This window comes from Bufo gargarizans, chromosome 3 (genome assembly GCF_014858855.1).
Source record: "Bufo gargarizans isolate SCDJY-AF-19 chromosome 3, ASM1485885v1, whole genome shotgun sequence".
NCBI classification, from domain to species: domain Eukaryota; kingdom Metazoa; phylum Chordata; class Amphibia; order Anura; family Bufonidae; genus Bufo; species Bufo gargarizans.
The window spans coordinates 517,517,033-517,541,315 of NC_058082.1; the positions used below are offsets into that span (position 1 = coordinate 517,517,033).

The window sequence follows — 24,283 nt, forward strand, 5'->3', positions numbered from 1 at the left end:
GCAGTGTCTCTCAGAAGCCAAGATGGGTAGAGGATCGTCAATTCCCACAATGTTGCGCAGAAAGATAGTGGAGCAATATCAGAAAGGTGTTACCCAGTGAAAAATTGCAAAGAATTTGCATCTATCATCATCAACTGTGCATAACATCATCCGAAGATTCAGAGAATCTGGAACAATCTCTGTGCGTATGGGTCAAGGCCGTAAAACCATACTGGATGCCCGTGATCTCCGGGCCCTTAAACGACACTGCACCACAAACAGGAATGCTACTGTAAAGGAAATCACAGAATAGGCTCAGGAATACTTCCAGAAACCATTGTCAGTGAACACAATCCACCGTGACATCCGCCGTTGCCAGCTGAAACTCTACAGTGCAAAGAAGAAGCCATTTATAAGCAAGATTCACAAGCTCAGGTGTTTTCACTGGGCCAGGGATCATTTAAAATGGAGTGTGGCAAAATGGAAGACTGTTCTGTGGTCAGACGAGTCACGATTCGAAGTTCTTTTTGGAAATCTGGGACGCCATGTCATCCGGACCAAAGAGGACAAGGACAACCCAAGTTGTAATCAACGCTCAGTTCAGAAGCCTGCATCTCTGATGGTATGGGGTTGCATGAGTGCGTGTGGCATGGGCAGCTTGCATGTCTGGAAAGGCACCATCAATGCAGAAAAATATATTCAGGTTCTAGAACAACATATGCTCCCATCCAGATGTCATCTCTTTCAGGGAAGACCCTGCATTTTTCAACAAGATAATGCCAGACCATGGCCAGTCAGTAGTCCAGATCTTTCACCTATAGAGAACATTTGGCGCATCATAAAGAGGAAGGTGCAACAAAGAAGGCCCAAGACGATTGAACAGTTAGAGGCCTGTATTAGACAAGAATGGGAGAGCATTCCTATTTCTAAACTTGAGAAACTGGTCTCCTCGGTCCCCAGACGTCTGTTGAGTGTTGTAAGAAGAAGGGGAGATGCCACACAGTGGTGAAAATGGCCTTGTCCCAACTTTTTGGGGATTTGTGGACACCATGAAATTCTGATTCAACATATTTTTCCCTTAAAATGGTACATTTTCTCAGTTTAAACTTTTGTTCCATGATTTATGTTCTATTCTGAATAAAATATTAGAAGTTGGCACCTCCACATCATTGCATTCAGTTTTTATTCATGATTTGTATAGTGTCCTAACTTTTTGGGAATCCGGTTTGTATATATATATATATAAATATATATTCTTCCGCAGCAGTGAAAATCCCCGTCTTGCTTCAACCCATTGGTATTCTATCCCTTCAGTGGATGTCAGTGTCTTGTTCAAACTCTGTGTTCTACCACTTTTGTTTCAGATCTGTAATTCTGCGCTAATTTTATAACAATATTATTTTTTGTAGTGATGACTAGGGGGAGCATCAGAGCAGAGATCATATGATAGTGGTTGTAATTCCTATCCTATATATTAATAATAATAAATCTACTGCAAAAAAAAAGCAGTAATCTGCTATATGCAGTTTTGTTTTGCACGGTTTCACTCAAACCCATCTGTAATATTGTTTGATTTTTGAATAATGCAGCATTACACTTTGTGGATCAAAACCAAAGACCAAAAGCTCTATGAGATGATTTTGAAGGTTTTAGGAAACATGGTTAAAGGGTTTGTCTAGAGGAACAAAATTATTGTAAAAAGAGCCAATTAATAATAAAAAACAATCATTACTCACCACACAGATCTCTCGCTGCTCTCCACTTCCTGGTGACTCACCTTACTTGGCTAAGTGGGCATTTCCAGCCATATTGACCAGGAAGTAAAGAGTAGCGAGGATCAAAGAAATGTAGGAACAGCAACAGAAGGGATCGGTAAGGTGAGTAGTGACTATTTTATTTTTAACGCATACAGGTAATTTTTACAAGTATTTTGTTTTTCCTTGTTACAAGTAAAAATCAATGCTGTAAACAAGAACTACGCATATTAAACCATCAGACATCAGCGCCACTAATTTCTGTCACTAATTTCCTTTATGTGCTATTCCCGGCACATCTGCAGCAATACTGACATGGAGGCCAACCCTTTGGTCACTATAAAGTATAAAAATTTATGTACTTGTATTCATGTTGTTTATATAGTGTGAATATACCAGTATTTAATTACTATTATTATAGAAAGTTCTTATAAAAATGACATTTTTGGTGATGGTTATGATTGAGTGAAGTGCTTTCTGCCTTCTTTTAAAAAATATCTTATAAGGTCACACCATCCTGAAAGTGCCTGGTCCTGACTGATCTCGGAAGATTAGCTGGGCCGGTTAGAACTTGGAAGGGAGAAAAGAACTAAACCTAAAGAGATTCTTGGGTTTCATTATTAGACAATAATATTGCAGAAAGTAAATTTCTCTGAAATGTCAAGTTTTCAGCATCTATTCCATAATGGTATTCAATATCTTTGGTCTAAACTCGACAACATGAAACCGGAAAGGAAAAAAAAAACTAATATTTGTTGGGCATTTGTCACTGGCAAGGCAAAATGCCTTTTAAGCTGAGAGGAAGGAATCTCGTCCATCACGCTAGGTCATTCTGACTTTCGGCAAGTTGAGTTTCTCGGCAATGACAGAAGCAAACATCACAATAACACTGGTCGACTTTCCAAACCTGCGCTTGTAGTCAGACAAGATTCACACGGCTGCAGGCACACGGACATCTCTAGTTTACTCCCTTTTATTAGAAGTACATTAATACTGCACAAATGTATAAAAATATGGCAGAGTTGTCATCGTAACAATACTTTCTTCTCTATATGCTCGTAGTTATAAAAATGACAGTCATTTAACATATAAACAACTACACACACAAATGTCTGAGTGTGCAGATAATATATATTTTTTTTTATATATAATACTCTGAATGCAATATATAAATGTTATACTGTAAGTTTTCATATAAACTACTTTAGCTGTTGTACGGCTTCACAATGTTTTTAAACAGCTCAAAATAACTCGACATTGTAACAATGATATGACTTCATGATAATAATCATAAATAAATATTACAAAAAAATATCAAATGTGGAAGTGTTAGTTCCTTAAAAATCTCTAATTCTGGATAAACCCACTTTTAAAGCATTAGGTATTTAAAATATTGATTTCTTCCCTGGATAAGGCTATTCGTTTGTGACGTATAAATATATTGGCGCCATTCTTTTCATTGTGTAGCACTGGGGAGATTTTTGGGATCTTGACAATATCTTTTTTATTGCACATTCTAATGTCACAAGGAAAGTGGTAGCAGGTAACCGGACAATCGACAAAAGTATTAGTGGGTGGGTTTTGCGGCACAGTGTAACCTCACACAAGCATATTGCACATAATCAATATAACTATAGGTACTTGCTTATACATCCTTTGAAGCTCCTTCGCCAAATTAGCATTCACCCAGAACTAATTTCATGTATACACTGCCTTCTGCACAGGGGTCAACTAAAGAGCTGTCTCTTTTAAGTCATTTAAATTTGGCAATCTGGTTCTTTTTGTCCGGTTAAAAGGCATCCCGTTCTGGCCAGGCTTGGAGGCCAGCTGATCAGGGAAAGGAGCTCCCTCACTAGTTCCTCGATTTACTGGGGAGACATGCCACAGAGGTTCTGGCTGTCCTGGAATCTGCAGTCCAGCTCGACTTTTTGGCTGTGGCTCCTGACGATGGACTGAGCTGGAAGGCTGGCTCATTGGGTGTATTCTGGCCTCTGTAAAGGAAGGTGTTTTAGGTGGCTGGTTGGGTAAAGGTTGAAATCTTGGATCTGGTGGTACTGAGTGATTTGATGATGGGTGGAGAAGCTTCCACAGAGACTTTAAGGGTTGACTCTGGAAACAGAAGCGGACATATCGGTACAAATATTAACAGGAATATATTGTATTAATAATAAATGAAAAAAAGAAATGGAACTTGAGGGACAACTGTCAAAATGTACCATCAAAGGCCAGTCACAGTGTGCTTCAAATCTGCCTTCGTACTAAACTGTGATCAGTGATTGGCGTGCAGGCCCTCAGTGAACATTTAGGATGTGCTCAGTGACAATGAGATCTGGATCCAGATAATGGGGGAGATTTATCAAATTGGTGTAAAGTAGAACTGGCTTAGTTGTCCATAGCAACCAATCAGATTCTACCTTTCATTTTCCACAGCTCCTCTGGAAAATGAAAGGAGGAATCTGATTGGTTGCTATGGTGCAACTAAGCCAGTTCTACTTTAAACCAGTTTGATAACTCTCCCCCAATGACCCTACTATAGTTACATAGGTTGAAAGGAGACACAAGTCCATCAAGTTCGTTCATTGTTAGATGAATTATAACCATTTGCCATTAGATAAGCATCTAGCCCGTGTTAAACATTAACATAGTATCTGCCATGACTGCCTCTTGGGGTGGGCACAGTTTTCATTTCTCATATTGATGTCTAAATCGCCTTTTCTCCACATGTAATGAATGTCCCTATGTCCTTTGTAAAGTTCTTAAGCCTCATTCACACGTCAGTGTTCCACGGATGTGTGCTGTACGTGTTCTCCACGGACAGCACACGTCCCCATTCATTTTAATGTGTGTATTCAGACATCAGTGTTTTAGCACTGTCCGTGGGTCCGTGTTTTCAGCACGGATGCATGCTCTAATTTGTCCGTGTTCACGTATCCATCGCGCCCATTATAGTCTATGGGTCAGTTAAAAACCACAGATGCAACACAGATGCCTGGATCCTTCACGGACAGCTTCACGGATGCATCACTGACCACCTGCTCACGGATTTCAGCAAGGACACGGATGTGTGAATGAGGCTTTAAAGTGAATAAATCCTGTGCCAGTTCCTTGTACTGACCATTCGTGTATTTGTACATGTAAATTAGACCACCTCCAAGGTGTTTTCATTCCAAGCTGAAAAATACCAATTTTTAAAAGGGATTTCCAGGAATAAACATTTTTAAGCAAGGACCAAACGCCTGCCCCCCGAAACACAAGATTAACCTGTACCTGCTCCATGCCGCTCTGGTCCTCCATGCTGCCTCCACTGTCTCCATCTTCCTTTTGCATCCAGTGATGCACGTCACCGCTGAAGCCAGCCAATGCCTATGCACCACCGGATGTAAACAGTGCAGGAACCGGAAGATGAAGAGAGTGGAGGCAGCATAGAGGACCGGAGCGGCATGGAGCACGTAAGTATGAATCTTCTATTTTAGGGGGCATGCTATGGGCACTTGCTTAATTATCATTATAACTGGAAAACTTCTTTAAGCCTCTCATTATAAGAGAGACCTTCCATCCCATTTAATAATCGGGTCGCCTATATCTGAACCCTTTCAGCTCTCCAATATCCGTTTTAGGGCTCATTCACACGAGTCTGCACCCGTTCCACAATTTAGCAGAACGGGTGCGGACCCAATCATTTCAATGGAGCCGCAAAAGATGCGGACAGCACACCGTGTGCTGTCCACATCCGTTGCTCCATTCCGTGGGCCCGCAAAAAAGATAGAACTTCCTATTCTTGTCCATTTTGCAGACAAGAATAGGCATTTCTATATTGGGCTGCCCGCCCCATTCCACAAATTGCGGAATGCACATGGGCGGCATGTGTGTTTGGCGGATCCGCAATTTGGGGACCGCAAAACACGGCACAGTCATGTGCAAGAGCCCTTAGTATGTGGAGCCAAAAACGGAATCCTATATTCAAGATGTGGTCCTACAAAAGGGTTTATAGAGAGGGTAATATTTTAGGATCATAGATTTTTATCTTTTCTGTTAAGAGAGAGAGTGTCACTTTAGACTTAGGCCTCATGCACACGACCGTTGTGTGCATCCGTGGCCGTTGTGCCGTTTTCCGTTTTTTTTCGCGGACCCATTGACTTTCAATGGGTCCGTGGAGAAATCGGAAAATGCACCGTTTTGCAGCCGAGGCCGTGATCCGTGTATCCTGTCCGTCAAAAAAATATGACCTGTCCTATTTTTTTGACGGACAACAAGATTGGCATCCGTGTCTGTGATCCGTGGCCGTAGGTTGCTTTCATACAGATGGATCCGAAGATCCGTCTGCATAAAAGCTTTTTCTGATCTAAGTTTTCACTTCGTGAAAACTCATATCCGACAGTATATTCTAACACAGAAGCGTTCCCATGGTGATGGGGACGCTTCTAGTTAGAATACACTGCAAACTTTGTACAAGACTGCCCCCTGCTGCCTGGCAGCACCCGATCTCTTACAGGGGGATATGATAGCACAATTAACCCCTTCAGGTGCGGCACCTAAAGGGGTTAATTGTACTATCATATTCCCCTGTAAGAGATCAGGGCTGCCAGGCAGCAGGGGGCAGACCCCCCCCCCTCCCCAGTTTGAATATCGTTGGTGGCACAGTGTGCGCCCCCCATCGGGCCCCCCCTTCCTCCCTCTAATGTTAGAAATCGTTGGTGGCACAGTGTGCCCCCACCATCGCCCCCCCTCCCTCCCTCTATTGTAATAAATCGTTGGTGGCACAGTGTGCCAACCACCATCGGCCCCCCCTCCCTCTATAGCAGTAACAACATTGGTGGCAGTGTGCGGCCTCCCATTCCCCCCCCCCATCATTGGTGGCAGCGGAGTTCCGATCGGAGTCCCAGTTTAATCGCTGGGGCTCCGATCGGTAACCATGGCAACCAGGAAGCTACTGCAGCCCTGGTTGCCAGGGTTACTTAGCAATAGTACAACAGTATAAGATTCATACTTACCTGCTTGCTGCTGCGATGTCTGTGAACGGCCGGGAGCTCCTCCTACTGGTAAGTGACAGTTCTTTAGCAATGCGCCGCACAGACCTTTCACTTACCAGTAGGTGGAGCTCCCGGCCGTTCACAGACATCGCAGCAGCAAGCAGGTAAGTATGAATCTTCTACTGTTGTACTATTGCTAAGTAACCATGGCAACCAGGACTGCAGTAGCGTCCTGGTTGCCATGGTTACCGATCGGCGCCCCAGCGATTGAACTGGGACTCCAATGGGAACTCCGCTGCCACCAATGATGGGGGGGGGGGGGAATGGGAGGCCGCACACTGCCACCAATGTTGTTACTTCTATAGAGGGGGGGGGGGGCGGAGGTGGTTGGCACACTGTGCCACCAACGATTTAATACAATAGAGGGAGGGAGGGGGGGGCGATGGTGGGCGCACACTGTGCCACCAACGATTTATTACAATAGAGGGAGGGAGGGGGAGGGGGGGGGTGATGGTGGGCGCACACTGTGCCACCAACGATTTCTAACATTAGAGGGAGGAAGAGGGGGCCCGATGGGGGGCGCACACTGTGCCACCAACGATATTCAAACTGGGGAGGGGGGGGGGTCTGCCCCCTGCTGCCTGGCAGCCCTGATCTCTTACAGGGGAATATGATAGTACAATTAACCCCTTTAGGTGCCGCACCTGAAGGGGTTAATTGTGCTATCATATCCCCCTGTAAGAGATCGGGTGCTGCCAGGCAGCAGGGGGCAGTCTTGTACAAAGTTTGTAGTGTATTCTAACCTGAAGCGTCCCCATCACCATGGGAACGCCTCTGTGTTAGAATATACTGTCGGATCTGAGGTTCACGAAGTAGCTCATATCCGACAGTATATTCTAACATAGAGGCGTTCCCATGGTGATGGGGACGCTTCAAGTTAAAATATACCATCGGATTGGAGAAAACTCCAATCCGATGGTATAAAAGAACTCCAGACTTTACATTGAAAGTCAATGGGGACGGATCCGTTTGAAATGGCACCATATTGTGTCAACATCAAACGGATCCGTCCCCATTGACTTGCATTGTAATTCAGGACGGATCCGTTTTGCTACAAAAATCAAGGAAGACCCACGGACGAAAAAACGGTCACGGATCACGGACCCACGGACCCCGTTTTTGCGGACCGTGAAAAAAAACTGTCGTGTGCATGAGGCCTAAATGACATATGTGTAATGTATTCAAAAATCTTTTAGGTACAGTATACCTCCTACTTTGAACATTTCATCTTTCTAATGGCTGTGGCTCAGTTCCTCTGTCACAGAGCTCCAACTTATCACCCTTAACGTTTCTACTGATGGTGACCTGGGCACTGAGACACCCACTAAATGCTACAAAAATGCACAAGGGCTTTGCGGGCAGCAAGTCACCATTTTCCACCTCTCTGAGGAGCGGCAGGGTAAGCTAAAGATGGCTGGCAGGATATCAGTCCAACTCCGATTATCTGCTAGTAGCGGGTGGGTCAAGAAAGGTATATCTTTGGATAAAGGACCCAATCTGGTGATATCACATTGTGGCTGTCAGAAAAGTAGGCCAGCCAAACATCGTGGTCCCCGGTGTAGCCCTGCCAAAAAAGTACTTACATGAGAATGAATTTCTCCCATTTTGTCTGGACGCCACTCTTTGTGTCGGCTGCTTTTGTGACTGGACGAGTGGGTGCTTTTCTGTATGTTGAGATGATCTTGACCATCTGTATTAGGCATCTAGTTCACAAGAAAATACAGGGTTCAGATGTGAACAGGAAGAAGAGTAAAGGCAGCAGCATTGTTTGTGGTCCTTTGGATCAGTGTTACAATAAGGTTAGATAGCTGTTGGCTAAACGCTTGCTCGTCTGACAGCTGTCCCTCATGAACCCCAATACACATACTTGCTCAGCTCAGCAGAGCACGCATGTATTTTCTATGGGGAGAGAGACGAAACTTGCTACCAGACACCTCTGCTGGAGGCTTATCTACCCATAGAGCAAATATGGACTGGGCATGTTGAAATCCACCAGCCCGATCATTCTTTCTCCTGACATCTGTACCATCCAGGGAAAATCAGAATACCACCATACATGTTCAGTGGTTGGCCAGTACAATCAAACTTGCTGGGTTCAAATAAAATTAGTCTAATGTGTATGGCCAAGGCTATCAACACCTCTGAGAGCATTTTTTTTTAAATAAAGGCTACAGATGCAGTGAAAATGAAAGCTGCAAAAGAAAAACAGTTGACATTTTTACTAAAGACAAATTAGAACAAATATTTCTAATCCAAGATAAGTAGAACCCAATAATAATTCAAATACTCTCACAGATGTCCACAGCCTTTAAGGTTGCACTATACTTTGGGAAACCCCCGTTGATCACCTCGCTGCAGGAGATGGATTCCAGACGGTCCCATAGACTTTCTATTGAGTCTGTCTTGCTTCCGTCAACTACAGTGAGGAGAGAGAATGCGCTATGTGACGCTTCTCTCTCCTTGTTCTAGCGATCAGTGGTATCAGCACTCCGATCCCCAACAAACCAAATCTTTCATATGTCACTATGACATATCAAAAGTTTTCCCAAAGTCCAGTGCCACTGGCCATAGACATTAGGTCTGTATGTCAGTCGAACCCACTGTTTCTGGTGAGTTTTTTCCAACTTACACATCTATTGCAATTAGAGGCCCCCAACTCTCACCCAAAAAGTGATGTCAGGAGAGATAAGAAGAGATGCTGGATTTTAACTGCTCGATCCTTTTGTTCTCAGAGATGAGCTGCAGCCATAAGTGCGACATCACCTTTGCGATCAATACAGTTTAGTAGTTCATTTCGATGTCATTATGATCAACTCAATGACGACTCTGGATCCAAAACAAGACTGCAAATAATACAACTGCAACAGTACCATGAGTTCCCAACATAAAGAAATAATCAAAAAGATTCCCCTTCAGGTAGATTTTAGCCCACGTATTGCTTATTCTTTGCATTACTTTCCTGTATTCGGCATGCAGATTTCACCCCTACCCAAAGCATTTACATGCTGTTAGTTCTAAGCAGAGGAGAGAGGGATTAAGAAGAAAATTGGACACTGTTTTGCTGGCAAAAAAGAGTTTATGACAAAAAACAACCATAAAAACCTGAATTGGATAGAAATGACTTTGGGAACATAACGTATTTGTGTTGTGTTCTGGCCAAGTAAAAACTTGCCAAGAAGTTTATCAAAGAACATATTCTGCCTGGTCCTTTTCTTCTTAACCTGTTGTATTAATGTATGATAAACTGATAATATATATATTTTTTTTAGTTTTTGCTAAATGTGTAAATGTATGTTGTTTGACATGTGGAATTATTGTGTACATATAGTATGCAGTGGAGGTGCACAGGCTAGTATGATAAGGAATTGCAATATATAACCAGGAGCAATCCAAAGATAAGGTTGGCATTTAAAGAGGACCTGTCACCTCTCCTGTCTGTTTTAGTAACGACTTGCACTCCCCATGTAATACCAATTCTGGAGCATCTATTCTTATGGCTCTATGATGTGTCATTCTTTTATTAACTGGGCTAGAAGCTATTGATTGCTAGCAGTTTGCAATGAAGGCCCAGATGGATGTTACCAGTTGGGGTTGTGTTCCTCCGTGCATCGTCTCACATTATCCAATCAGTGCTGCCAGAGTTAAACTGTGAAGGGACACAGCCCCAACTGGTAACACCCAGATGAACCTTCATTGTGACCTGTTAACAATTCATTCATAACTTCTAGTAGGAATGATAAAGTAATGGTACAACATAGTGTCATAAGAAGAATTGTTATTACATGGGAAATGCAACTACACCGAACAAAAATATAAACGCAACACTTTCGGTTTTGCTCCCATTTTGCATGAGCTGAACTCAAAGATCTGAAAAACTTTCTATATACAGAAAAGACCAATTACTCTCAAATATTGTTCATAAATCTGTCAGAATCTGTGTTAGTGGGCACTTCTCCTTTGCCGACATAATCCATCCCACCTCACAGGTGTGGCATATCAAGGTGCTGATTGATATGCCACAACTGTGAGCTGGGATGGATTATCTCGGCAAAGGAGAAGTGCTCACTAATACAGATTTAGACAGATTTGTGAAGAATATTTGAGAGTAATGGGTCTTTTGTGTTTGTAGAAAATATTTCAGATCTTTGAGTTCGGCTCATGCAAAATAGGAGCAAAACCGAAAGTGTTGCGTTTATATTTTTTGTTCAGTGTAGTTACTAAAACAAAAATGTCAGGATAGATGACAGGTCCTCTTTAAATGCCCTCACATCCATCTGGGTACGTACAGCCTCTAGATTGCTCTCTACAGGCAAACTTAAGACACTAAAGACAACGATAGATAGTGATTCTGCCAGTAAACTTGAGATACAAGTTGTCCCAAACTGGTGTTATCAGTGGGATCAGATGATGATCTCATCGGTATTTTGACACCTGACTGTCCACCAACAGCAGTTGTCTGGGGACAAAGGGAACAGGTATGTTGGATTTCAACACGCCTAATCCTTTATTACCAGAGGGTCTGGAAGTGCCTTCTTCCACTCTACCTATTGAGATGAACATATATGTTCAGCAGATAGCTAGCTCGAGTGTACGTCCTGGTTAAAGGTTATGAAAGAACTTCAGACAATGCATGTTCCTTACATATTAGCATGTGTGCCTCCAACTCCGGAGTACCCCTTAATTGTATAAGAACAAAATGCTGCGTGCTACATGATGCTGCACGGTACAGCTGACAACGGAAATCGATTTACTGTTATTGAGGATGTTACGGCAAATGTTTCTACATGCATTATCTGTTTAATGGATATGTAAACCATATGTCCATGCTGCAATACAAAACATATAATCCTATAAGAAACAAAGTGAGTGATATAGCGCATGGTTGGACTGGAGGGCTATAGCAATTGTGCAGATCATTGAGACAGTGAATCCGAAAGTACTGCAATTCCACAGTGATAAAAGATTTTTATTTTTGGAAATTAGTGTTTATTCTAAAACTATCTAATACTTTCCGATATCTCTTGTGAAATTGGACCTGGCCTTGATAGAAAATTAAGAGGGTCTTGGAGATTTACCATGTCCTTAATGTACAATGTTACAGTGGCCCGCCACTCTATTCGCTATGTGTCTGTGTGAACAGGAGCATAGTTCCTGTGCTAGGTCACCTATACTGTACATACAGTTGGGCTATAGAGGCAGTCGTCTGAATGAGCCCTTACTTTGAAATCTGAGATATAATCAGTTTACCTGTCGTATAATAACAGTTGCTTTTCTAGACTTTAATCTCAGCCTGTTCCTGACTATAAGTCAGCCTGATTCCTCTGGTACCCCGCCCTGGTGTCCCTATTTCTCGTGGGTCAGCAGCATACCACTCCTGGGAGGTTGGCACAGTGGGTTCAAATCCACAGATGGTAAAAGACACATACAACTGTGCAGAACCCCCTTCTACAACGGAGAAGATAACTTTTCGGGTAAAACATCAGGTGGTGCTATGGCGACCTGATCCATCCTCTATCTATACACCCTTGTTGGAAAGATCAGGGGACAGGGTTATTTTGGGAGGTATTTTTAACACCTCTTTGTAACGTGTTAAAATGTGTAAATTGTCTACATATTCAGTTAGATTTTTCTTGTAACCCTTGATATCCAATAAACTGCAATGAAATTGTACGGAATATAAAGAATAGAATGAAGATGTTTCATCTTTTTTTGTATTGCAGCATGTTAACATTCCCAAGATGTAATGTCAAAAAATACCGTAATGTGCTTGGTGGCAGGGGTGGCGGAAGTGAGCTGTGAGCTGCCAACTATGGCTATGCCATGAAGATGGGCATCTTTTTTGTTAATTAGTACATATTGCTCCATCTGGTTCTGTAAAGGTTCTAGCAAAGTGTGGAAAGATCAGGAAGCTGGAAGCAGTAGGAAACCCTCTTGACAGCCCAAATCCATGCTGTTTCATGTGATGGGAGAGGTATTAATGTTTCATTGCCAGCATATTTAAAGAAAATAATACCATCGGCAGATGGACTACAGGCAGTTTTTTCAAAGAAGAGCTACTCTTTAAATTGTTCTTTGAACTAAAAAGTGGGAAGAGGCTTTTCTTCACGTTCGGTTTTTCAGGATCTGTGGATTCTGTCTGCAATATAAGATACAAATATACTAATTGCATGGATGCAGCATTATTTCTGATGCTTAGTGTCATCAGATGGTGATGATCTCTATCTTCAAGGTTAAACAGGAAATCCACAATAATGAATAATTAATATGTGAAGCCTTTTCGATGCAAAATTTATAAGCTGAACCAGTCTGAAATTCTTCTAATCTTTTGCAAAAGAAAAGACAAGTTATAAACCTCCAAACGGAAGTTGTCCCGCAACACATAATGCCATAGGTTGGGCAGGGGGATATAACAAAGGTTTAGCATGATAGCCATCTCTTGCAATTGCAACAATTACAGTAACCCCTTAATGCCCAGAGACCGATATACCAAATATAAATATTTAAAAAATAATCAATAAATTATACATATCCAAAGATGTGACAACAAAAACTTCACCCTGTCTGACCAAAAACAAACTGACATATGGCAACGCTGATCAAAGAATTAAAGTTATGACTTTTGAACGCAGTGCCACAAATATTTATATGTTTTCATAACACTTTTTTTTTTTATTGTGCAGAAGAACTAACACATTAAAAAAACCTTATATACAATCACTGACAAAAAACGAAACAAAAAAAACAATGCACACAGACAGAAATGTCAATGTCGTGGCTTACAACTGGCAGTCAAGCTCGCCCGCACACAGCACACTTAGCCTGCCCGGTAGCCAGACTTATAGCCAATTGAGCATTTATGGTACAAGCTAGGAGTGTGTAGGACCTCCAGGCCCAGCTGCAATATATCTCATCTTGTACCCATGCTAGAGGTGGTCCATCACGGTACTAGAGCCTTCCTTCAATTGTCCAGTGTTACCCAATAAATGTATTTGATGCATTATTTTTTTTGTCAACGAGTGTATATATTTGGTATCTTTGCAATCATAATGACCTAAAGGAAACAAGGTATTACACAAAACATATTGGAGATAAAGCTTTGTCTGTAAGGACAAATGTTTTTATAATGTTTTCATGAAGAATCCTTCTATTTTTATCCTCCTCTTCACTTCTAGGCAGTGGCGTACATAGAGAAGTAAGGGCCCCATAGCAAGGATCAAACCAGGCCCCCCACACAGGACAGAAGGGTTTCTGCCTAAACCCCTTTCAATGACACTTGGGCCATTTTTCCACTACTTTGTTTGCTAAAAGTTGTTCCTTTAGAGCAGGGATGGCCAACCTGCGGCTCTCCAGCTGTTGTAAAACTACAATTGCCACCATGACTAGCTGTAGGCAGTCTGGGCATGCTGGGAGTTGTAGTTTTGCAGCAGCTGGAGAGCTGCAGGTTGGCCATCCCTGCTTTAGAGGGTAGAGTCCTGACCAAGTTTTCACCTCTAGTAGAAGAGGAGATAATCCTAACTAAGACTGGGCCCTCTCTTGCCCTGTGCCCTATAGCAGTCGCATGGTTCGCCGCTATGGTAGTTATGCCCCTGCTTCTAGGGGAGAACAGCTCCATAATACAGTACCATACAGAGCACCATACCACGGCACACAGAGTGCTCAAAGGGGTTGTACAAGGATGGAGGGGGTTTTGGCAACATCCACCGCTAGTTGGCAAGACCTGTAAGGCCTCGTTCACATTTCCGTTTTTCACTGACGTGTGCTGTCCGTATTTTCTGCGGACAGCAAACGTACCCATTGATTTAAATGTGTCTGTTCACATTTCAGGATTTCTTTTACTGAATGGGGGTCATTAAAAAAATCACGGGGACATGCACTACTTTGATCCGTGATGCGGACCAAGCACGCCCATTGAAGTCTATGGGTCCGTGAAAATCACTGACACACATCTGTGTTCTGTCAGTGTTGCATCCGTTTTTTACTGAAGACTAATAGGAGGTTCTTTGGAAATTAATTTTCAGCTGAGTAACGTCAGTAAATTACGGATGACACACGGATGGTAAAAACGAACACACGGACGAACCACGGATTCTTCACAGACAGCTTCACGGATGAAACACGTATGCTTTTTTTTACGACACTGACACAGAAATGGGAACGAGGCCTAAAGGCAAACTTACCTGATTAAAGGTGCTGGCTCCCTGCTTCTTCTTCTCTATGCCTAAAATGCTGAGCTGGGCTTCCTCACTGTAAGCATCCAGTTTAACTTCACCTGAAGCAAATCACTGGCCGAGGTGGTGACCGGATCCCCTTGCATCATGTGACCATTTGTCAAGACGTAAGGGAAGCCGATCACCACCACGGACAGTGATTGGCTGCAGGCGAATTCAAACCAGATGTTTACACTAGGGAGACTAGCGGAGCATCACAGGCCAGGAGGAGAAGGATCGGGGAGCCAACGCCAGGAATCAGATAAGTAAGCTTCCTATTGTAGGTTTGACCAAGTCCGGGGGGGGGGGGGGGGTTATTCTTGCATAACCCCTTTAAGGTGCAGTAATACAGAGCTATAGGGCCTGTCATGTGCATGAGGCTTTATACTAATATTGGCCAACAAAAATGCCAAACTGGCTTCCATGGAACTAAGAAAGTAAAAAACTCCAAATGTATTCAAAAGAAACCACTTATTAAACCCACTGCACTCTGAATTGTACTGAGGCATAAAAGGCAGCAGACCTCTATGTGACCCTCTTAGCATCTGTATAACATTATTTTTTGTTGGATTCCCTTCCTCTTCTAGAAGCACTGGGTATAATATTCCCAATATCTGAAGCCACACATGGCACCATACCAGGTCAAAAAGAAGTCCTGTGGTTCCATAGTAAAGAACTGGAAGAAACGCCATGTGCAATAACTCACATGGCTCTGACGTGTCCATGAAGACTAATACTGCAATACTTCAGTCTCAAGTTCCAAACCTGAATACAGACATAGCTAACAATAATTTGCGTGAATCACGTAACCCACCGTTTTTGTAATTCCTTTTGCCACAAACAACCCTTCCTGTAGAAAGAAAACCTGAATAATACAATACAATCGACTCACAGCTTGAGACTTCTTCTTTTTCTTTTTTATGACTCGGAAAAAACTTTGCTTTTCCTTGTCTTTAATTTGTTCGGAATGGCTTTTTTCTGTTGTTGTCCTATAGGGAAAAATAAATAATATGTTAAAACCTCAAGCACAAAAACTCTACTTTCTAGTCAGATCTCTGTTCAGTCAATGACAAATTCATGGAAGGTATTGCAGTTATGGTTTAACACGCAGACTTCTTTACATTGGGCCCATTGAGAGATTTCATATTTTGTCGTTCTCCACTCATAGCCCATCCATAAGAACATATTCCTGGTGTAGTTTCAGTTCAGATTTCGCTCTAAATGACAAGCTCTGCATTCACTCTTTATTTGGAATCAGCCCGTGTGCCCGCTCCTTACTTCTTCTCACCTATCCAACTTCTACTCTTAGTTTCTAGTGAATAAATCTTTATTGGGCGAAACCAAAATTCAGATTACAAGTAAGTGAAGAGAACTGTTCTAGGCCACATATACTGTACATACAGTTGGGCTATATAGGTAGTACAGTACAAATGTTCTACAGTCCACAAAGACACGCTGGCACAACGAAGAGCTAAAGTGCTATGTCAAATGTTGGAATTTATGGGACAGTGCATGACACTGGGATTGTTTCTTAGCTGTTCACTGAATTCTGCTATTATGTACTCCCCCCCAAGACCCTGCTCTTTGGATAACACAGTGCATATGTTCACCCTAGACTGTTTCTTTAGCACTTGTTTTATGTTAAACTTTTTTTTAAATAATTTTTGGTGAACTAAAATTTTTCTTGTCACTATGTATATATTAAAAAATCCTGAACTTACTGTGGCCACTGAGCCTCATAATAGACACTTCATGTTCTGTACAGAAGACATTTTAGCAGTCATCTCATTATTATCACAGGCAAGATTACATTGAAAGGTTATAACCTAAATATAAATGACACAGGCTCCGCTATTTACAATGGTTGAGGTTCATAGCTCACCTCCTCCCACTCCCTGCACAATGATATCTGCAAAGATCACAGAGCATGCCCGCAGCACTAATTCAACAATTCTGACCCAGCTAAATGAAGGGTATTAGGTGTCTTAATGACATTATGAAGGAGGATGATTGGTTGATCATGATAGTGACGTGAAACCAAAACTATTTCAACTTGAGCATGCCACACTGTCATTGCCCATATACCCTTGAGGATTCCAGGAATCTAGCGAAATGTGTTGGGGAGGCGGTGTTGTGATTTTAGTAGCCTGCTGTTGTTTGTGATGACACTTAAAGGGAACCTGTCATGTGGATATTTGATTATTATCTAACTAATTATATACAATCATTAACTACTAAAAAGTACCTTAGATGTATTCACTTACTGGTGTGACAGATGGTTACCTCATAATATACACACAAAGATGCCACATGCCGCATGCTAATGAGCTGATTTGAGTCCAGCGTGATGTCATTGAGTCCAGCGTATATTTAATTCAGAGCTATAGCCACTCCCCTGCCCGCCTGCTGCTGATTCATATGGAAAATAACTGTCACTCAGAAGCAGGTGGGCGGGGAGAGTCAGGAGCTCATGAATATTCAGGACTCATCATTATCAGCTGGAGCTTTTCAATACAAGATGTTGGCAGATGGACTGGGTCAATTAAAGAAAGTGACCCAGCATTTTGCTAAGAGAATCAGTCACTTATTTATGTTGCCCTCAGTTAGGACACCATAAAACTGGTGACAGGTTCCCTTTAACTGTACAGTCAATGCAATTCATCAATGAAAAGGAAGCATTAGAAAAGGGACTAGTGAACAAACAGACTAATATACTATGATAGCCATGTGTAGATGGGTTTTTAGAGGTCAGATTTTTTATTTAATAAAATAAAGAGTGGTTTTATTAATATAGGTTCTGGGATAAATGCCCTCAATAATCTCCCATAAAAGTAAATGAAAAATCCTGAACTTTTACTGTGGCCAATGAGCTTCATAAGAGACACTATGGGCCAGATTTATCATTAGCTCAAGTCAGAATAATGGAGTGAAAAAGTCGCAAATCGCTAAACTGTGCAAAATTTTTTGACTTTTTTCTGCTCTGCACTATGCTCGCCAGTTTTCTGAAAGTGGGAGTGTTTTCTTATGTAAATGAATCTCTAGACAGATTTACTATTGCGACTATTTAAAGGGCTTCTGTCTCCCCACTAAACTCATATTTCTTTTGTGTACTATCCTGCGATATTGCTATACATTATGTTATTAATAATTTTCGTTCAGTAGATTTGGCCAAAAACTTACTTTTATGATATGCTAATAATTACCTGTCTACCAGCAAGTAGGGCGTCTACTTGCTGGTAGCAGCCGCAGAAAACCGCCCCCTCCTCCTGTTGATTGACAGGGCCAGCCGCGATCTCTTCCTCCGGCTGGCCCTGTCAGCATTTTAAAAATCGTGCGCCTGTGTTGATTCGGCGCAGGCGCTCTGAGATAAGGAGGCTCGCCTCCACAGCACTCCCTCAGTGCGCCTGCGCCGATGACGTCTTCTCTTTCGGTGACGTCATTGGCGCACTGAGGGAGTGCTGAGGAGGCGAGCCTCCTTATCTCAGAGCGCCTGCGCCGAATCAACACAGGCGCGCGATTTTTGAAATGCTGACAGGGCCAGCCGGAGGAGGAGATCGCAGCTGGCCCTGTCAATCAACAGGAGGAGGGGGCGGTTTTCTGTGGCTGCTACCAGCAAGTAGACGCCCTACTTGCAGGTAGACAGGTAATTAGCATATCAAAAAAGTATGTTTTTTGCCAAATCTACTGAACGAAAATTATTAATAACATAATGTATAGCAATATCGCAGGATAGGGATTATAAGTACACACAAAAAATAATAATTATGAGTTTATAGTGGGGTGACAGAAGCCCTTTAAAAAGTCGCAAATAAAATGTGCAATTTCACTCCAGTGAGGACCATGCTTATCTTATGAGACTTTTTAATAGAACATGCAACTTTTTCGTAAAGACGTGCGACTTTTGTACAGCTGCTTACTGGCAGATAAACTGCTACCGTCAAACCACATTTATTACAGTCTTAAAGGGCCGATCATAAATCTGACTTGGCTAAAACTGACTTTAGCCATATGTGAAAGTGGAGTGAGCTGTCAGAGTAATGATAAATCTGGCCCTTTGTCTATTAGACACGTTTTAGCAGTCATCTCATTATCATCACAGGCAGAATTACAATGAAAGGTTATCACCTAAATATAGATGACACAGGATCTGCCAGTTCACAGTGGTTGAGGTTCATAGCTCCTCTCCTCGCCTCCCTGCAAAATGACCTCTGCACAGATCCCACAGCATGCCCACTCTCCCATAAAAGTAAATGAAAAATCTTGAAATTTTACTGTGGCCACTATGCCTCATAATAGACGCTTTGGGGGTCATTTATCAATACGAAATATACCTAAATTAGGCGTATTTACGGCGCAGATTGCGGCACAACTATTAGTTGAAGTTGTGTAGAGGCCAGCTCCTCTTCATAACTCCGGTGGATCCACCACCAGTTTAGAGGTTTATTTAGGGTCTATTCACACGTCCGTTTTTTCTTTCCTGATCTGTTCCGTTTTTTGCGGACCAGATCTGGACCCATTCATTTTCAATGGGTCCTGAAAAAAAACGGACAGCACAATGTCAGATTTTTTTTCAGGACCCATTAAAAATGAATGGGTCCAGATCTGGTCCAGATCTGTTCAGCAAAAAACGGAACAGATCAGGAAAGAAACAACGGACGTGTGAATGGACCCTAAGACTGTGTCTAAGACTCCGGTCTTAATAAATGTGCCCCTTTATGTTCTGTGCAGGACACTTTTTAGCAGCCATCTCATTATCATCACAGGCAGCATTACAATGAAAGGTTATCATCTAAATATAAATAACACAGGATCCGCCAGTTCACAATGGTTGAGATTCACAGCTCACCTCCTCCCCTTCCCTGCACAATGACCTCTACACAGATCACTGAGCACTCTCTCAACACTCTCCCACAGAAGTAAATGAGTCATTTTCAGACTACAGGTTCCTATGAACCATGTGGCTACTGTAAAACATATTCCTTATGCTGTTAACAGCATCTCTGGCAGGATGGCTGTCCTCATAATCCTGTCCAGAAAATAGAAATAAAAAATAAATAAAAAAAATAACACATTTTAGAAAAAAAAATTAAAATAATAATTATTAGTATCTGGTTATAATGAGTAAAAATGACTATTCCAGAAGATCATTTAAAACCACATTCGATATAAAATTAGGGGTGGAGACTGGGTAATAGTGCCATTTCTTCACTGGTATATATTCCAGGATAGTTAAAGTATAACTGTCATCTTTTTTTTTTTTTGAGTATTGGATTGTGGTGATTAATATCTCCTTGGTGGCCCTATTTCAACTTTTCACTGTGTATTCAATTACCCCTTAATTCCACAGTTTTGTGCCCTCTACTGCCTATTTTTATCTGTGCTTAAAATCAGGTTGCTATGCAGGGTCCGTCTATGTGTTGAAGGACGGAGGACGCAGAAGCAGGCTGCGTGCAAGTTCAGATTACTGACAGCCAGGGACTGTAAGTAAATGATTAAAGCCAGGTCCTTCCCAGCAGCTGATAACAGTGCCTGGGCTGTGTGCACTTCTCCCTGTCCCTGTGCTTGGCAGACGCTCCCTCATTCAGCAGACTGGGACAATGCAGAGCTGAAGCAGCACAGACCAGGGAAGGGAGATCTGCCGTCTGCTCAGTGTATAAATGAAAGCAACATGTGGTAAGAGGACCCCTTTATGCTGCAGAATAACCCTTTAGGGGGAGGGCTCTGGTTACTGACACTTTTGGGGGGCTATTGTTACTGGCTAGTAAGGGCAGGCGGGATTAGCCTCAGGGTGAGGGCAGTGGCGGCCATCTTAACTGAATAGTGAAATTGCAGTTTTATGCAGACTGGTTGCTAAGGGCTGAATCTTATTAAATATGGGGTAAGTCAGTCTAATAGTAACTGATTCTGGAATATCATGTTATTAGTAACCTGATTATTGCTTCTATCGAAAACATGGGGCTTGTTTGGGGTCTACGTGACTGCACCTTTAAGCAGTTTAACAACTTGACTCTGACTTATTCCAGAAATATATTAGAGTTTCAGCAAATGATAGCATGTTCAATTATTCACAGCATTAACTCAGCAGCTATAGCAGGAATCTCAAGAGTAATGACTGCTAAGAGTCACCACCAGTGACCTCATTTCGAAGCTTCCCCTCCGAACACAGAGAAACACACTGATTATCTTAGCTCCACTTGTTTAAATTCATCCGGCAAGTGCGCCGGGCACAGTAGAGTTGCAATAAATAATAAAGCAGCGAGCAGATGTAGGTAGAGCACCTTTCTGTCCAACTCTTCAGGGAGCTGCTACTATGACTTGTGATTGTGCTGACAGTGAGGACTTGATCACAATTATATTTTAGTTTTAGCACATTCTGAACTCTGAATATCATGTCTAAGATATAGGATTTATGGACATAAATAGACTACTGTTATTAGTTTGGGTCATTTTAAATAAGGTGTCATTTAGTTACTGCTCACATTTTTATTCATAATACAAATTTTTTATTAGATAATCAACTAGATAAATTAAACAAAAACAATTTACAAATTGTAATTTTAAGGAAGAAAAAGACAGAACCACATACAAAATTCATAGAGCCCAGTAATAAAACTCCACCAGCCCATGAAAGCTCTTCCATATTTACCAACTCTTTATTAAAATTCACGTATATCAGTTAAGTTGACAGACCAGGACCAGAAGTCTAGTAAAGACAGATCGGGATCCACGGGGCCGGAATGGAGCAGTGAGGAGCACATAAGTTACAGATTTCTTAACAGGCTGGGGGGAAATGTAAAAAGAAAAAACCTGGACAACCGCTTTTAAGGCGTTGTCTGGCAGAGAAAGCCCTTCAAAGGCATTCTGACTTGTCTAAGACCTCCACCAATTAGATGGAGCAGGGGTCAGCTATAAAATGTGGCTATTACAAGCAGGGACTGTGGGTACGTTCACATATGTGGCATGCCTGATCCAGCAGCCAGGACCACGACAAATGCCGGCTGTCGGACGGACAAAGACCATTGTAGGCCCCCTTGTTTACCAAGTCTTTTGTGCTGTCCACACAGAGGTCCTGTCCATAAGATGGCTGCTGAGGGAGGGTCATGTGACCAGGAAACTTGTTCTGTTGAGAGTTTAGTGCAGGTGAAGTGTGTTGGAATGAAAGAGGCATCGAATGGAGGTGATTTGCCTGGTCACATGAGCCAACATCAGGGGCTATTTTATGGACAGGACCTCTATATGGACAGCAAAAAGACTGTACACAAGGGAGAATACCTTATGAAATATAGAAAATTGTGCAGAATTTCAACAAAGACTATATTAGTAAGTGTCATATAATCAAACCCCTTTAACAGACTGATATATAGTTTTGTGGATAAAGATTTAACATCCCTTGTTTACTTTACATCTCTTAGGAGTCCAGTGGGCGGTCCTAATCAGTCTCAGACAACCTTACTGTATAGGACCACCCACTGGATTTCTATGCACAGAAAGAGCAGGGATTTAAATGAATAAAATGTAGGATATACTAAATTGTTTCCCATAAAACTATATATCAATCTGCTCGGCTCCTCCTGCTCTATAACATGCTACCTGCAGGTAGAGGTTCAGTTAAACCCCTTCATGACTGGGTTTAAAAAAGGTCTGAATGTCCAGGCAACCTTTTTGTGATTTTGTGCATGTGGTCATTTGATGACCTTAACTTTTTTATTTGTTTGACTACCAAAATAATTTTTCATTGTTTTTTACTTCACACTTAGGACTTTTTATCAGAATGTTGTTGTTTTTTGGGAGATTTTTTAAACTTTTTTAAAGTTAAATTTGGGGGAAATCCACTATTTCTTATAAAAAAGTATATATTTTTTAATTATAGCTTTTTATTTATAAAATATTATTGCAATGGGTTCCCTATTTTGTAATGATCATTTTGATATCCAACATGTAAAGGTTTGAGTGAACAGGGTGACTATGGTGACAGTTTCTGTTAGCGAAGGCATTCTAAATTTTTTCAATTTTATTTTTTATAATTTTTTTACTTATATTCAAATTTATTTTTGCCACATAATATGTACCCCAGGAGGTCATTAAATACCTCTGGAGGACACTGACTTTTTTTTTTTCACTGTTTCCACTGTAACTGGGGCATCCACAAGAGCCCCAGTTACAGGGGAAAACAGCCCCCTGTGGGGGCTTAACACACAGGCAGAGCTGATCAGGATCTCCTTGACAGCCGGGACTAACAGAGGAACTAACAGAGGAAGCGGCGGCTCGTTTCCTGCTCTCCCCCCTGCGCTCAGGTACCGCTATCCTGCCGGCACAGGAGGAGGATGAAGCGGTAATTAACTCACTCCTGTCTTCTCCTCAGGGTCCCGCTGTGTCTGACAGCCGGGACCCAACCTGCTCCTACTAGATTGCAGGAGCAGGAGCATTAATCCCAGCTCTGATCAGTGCTGGGATTAAAATGCTGCCTGAACGTTTATAAACGTGCTATCTGCACAGGGTGCAGATAGGACGTACATATCCAGTGGGCAGTCAGGAAGGGGTTAAGTATAAATCAATAAAAACAAAGAACTACATATAAGGTTTACGGCTGCAACAGAACGACGAGGGTAGCAAAATGTGCCAGCAAATTGTAGTCAATTGCTGGTATCTATTGTATGTGTGTGCCTGCAGTGAAGAGAAAGATGGAGAAATCCACCCACTATTACCGGTGATTAAGGAATTTATATCTAAGTCAAAAGCAAAAAAACTGTAATGGCTGTGGAATAGAAGTATAACAAACATGGAAGCAGATGTTCCAGTGAGTCACACTGCCCTAACCATGATGCTCCAGTTCATCAATTATCAGAGAAATAGAAAGAAAAAGTTTTAACCACAGATTATACCAATTCTGCTTTTCACTATTGTATTGGGTATTTCAATTGTCTAAGTTTCTTGAATGCAAATTAGAGACAGAGATTTTTTATATTCATTTTTCTGTTAACTGATCCTTTTAATACTGTGTAATGTATTACATTTAACCCCTCAATCACTGCCAATACCCTTTTTTACGCAGGTCATTATTGGGCCTTATTCTAGGCTGCTGCCTTTTTACGGTGGGTCTCCCATGCAGCGGAGAGCAGAAGCTCAGCTCTCTCGTGAGAACCAGACTTCTACTCTAGCAGCGATCCTGAATGTTTAACTCTTAGATGCCATGGGCAGTAGTGACTGCGGCTTCTAAGTGGATTCAGAGGAAGGGAGCTCCCACTGTCACCTCCGCGAATGAGACTGCAGGGTGCCAATGTCTGTACATGGCAGCCAGGAGTCCAATGAAAGA

General features: G+C 42.0%; 1 protein-coding gene across 5 annotated transcripts in view; it reads right to left on the reverse strand.

Moving 5' to 3' along the window:
• Positions 1 to 1,246: 1,246 nt before the first annotated feature.
• Positions 1,247 to 24,283, reverse strand: part of CDKL5 (cyclin dependent kinase like 5) — a 402,014-nt gene continuing 378,977 nt past the window's right edge. For 3 of the 5 annotated variants that reach the window (XM_044284001.1, XM_044284000.1, XM_044283999.1), the window contains 4 exons: positions 15,863 to 15,959; positions 12,777 to 12,899; positions 8,347 to 8,466; positions 1,247 to 3,842 (listed from right to left, as the gene is read on the reverse strand). In XM_044284001.1, coding sequence (XP_044139936.1) covers positions 3,465 to 3,842; positions 8,347 to 8,466; positions 12,777 to 12,899; positions 15,863 to 15,959 — 718 coding nt within the window. In that variant the 3' untranslated portion in view covers positions 1,247 to 3,464. The remainder of the gene's footprint in view (positions 3,843 to 8,346; positions 8,467 to 12,776; positions 12,900 to 15,862; positions 15,960 to 24,283) is intronic. The other 2 variants (XM_044284003.1, XM_044284002.1) reach the window with 1 other exon arrangement.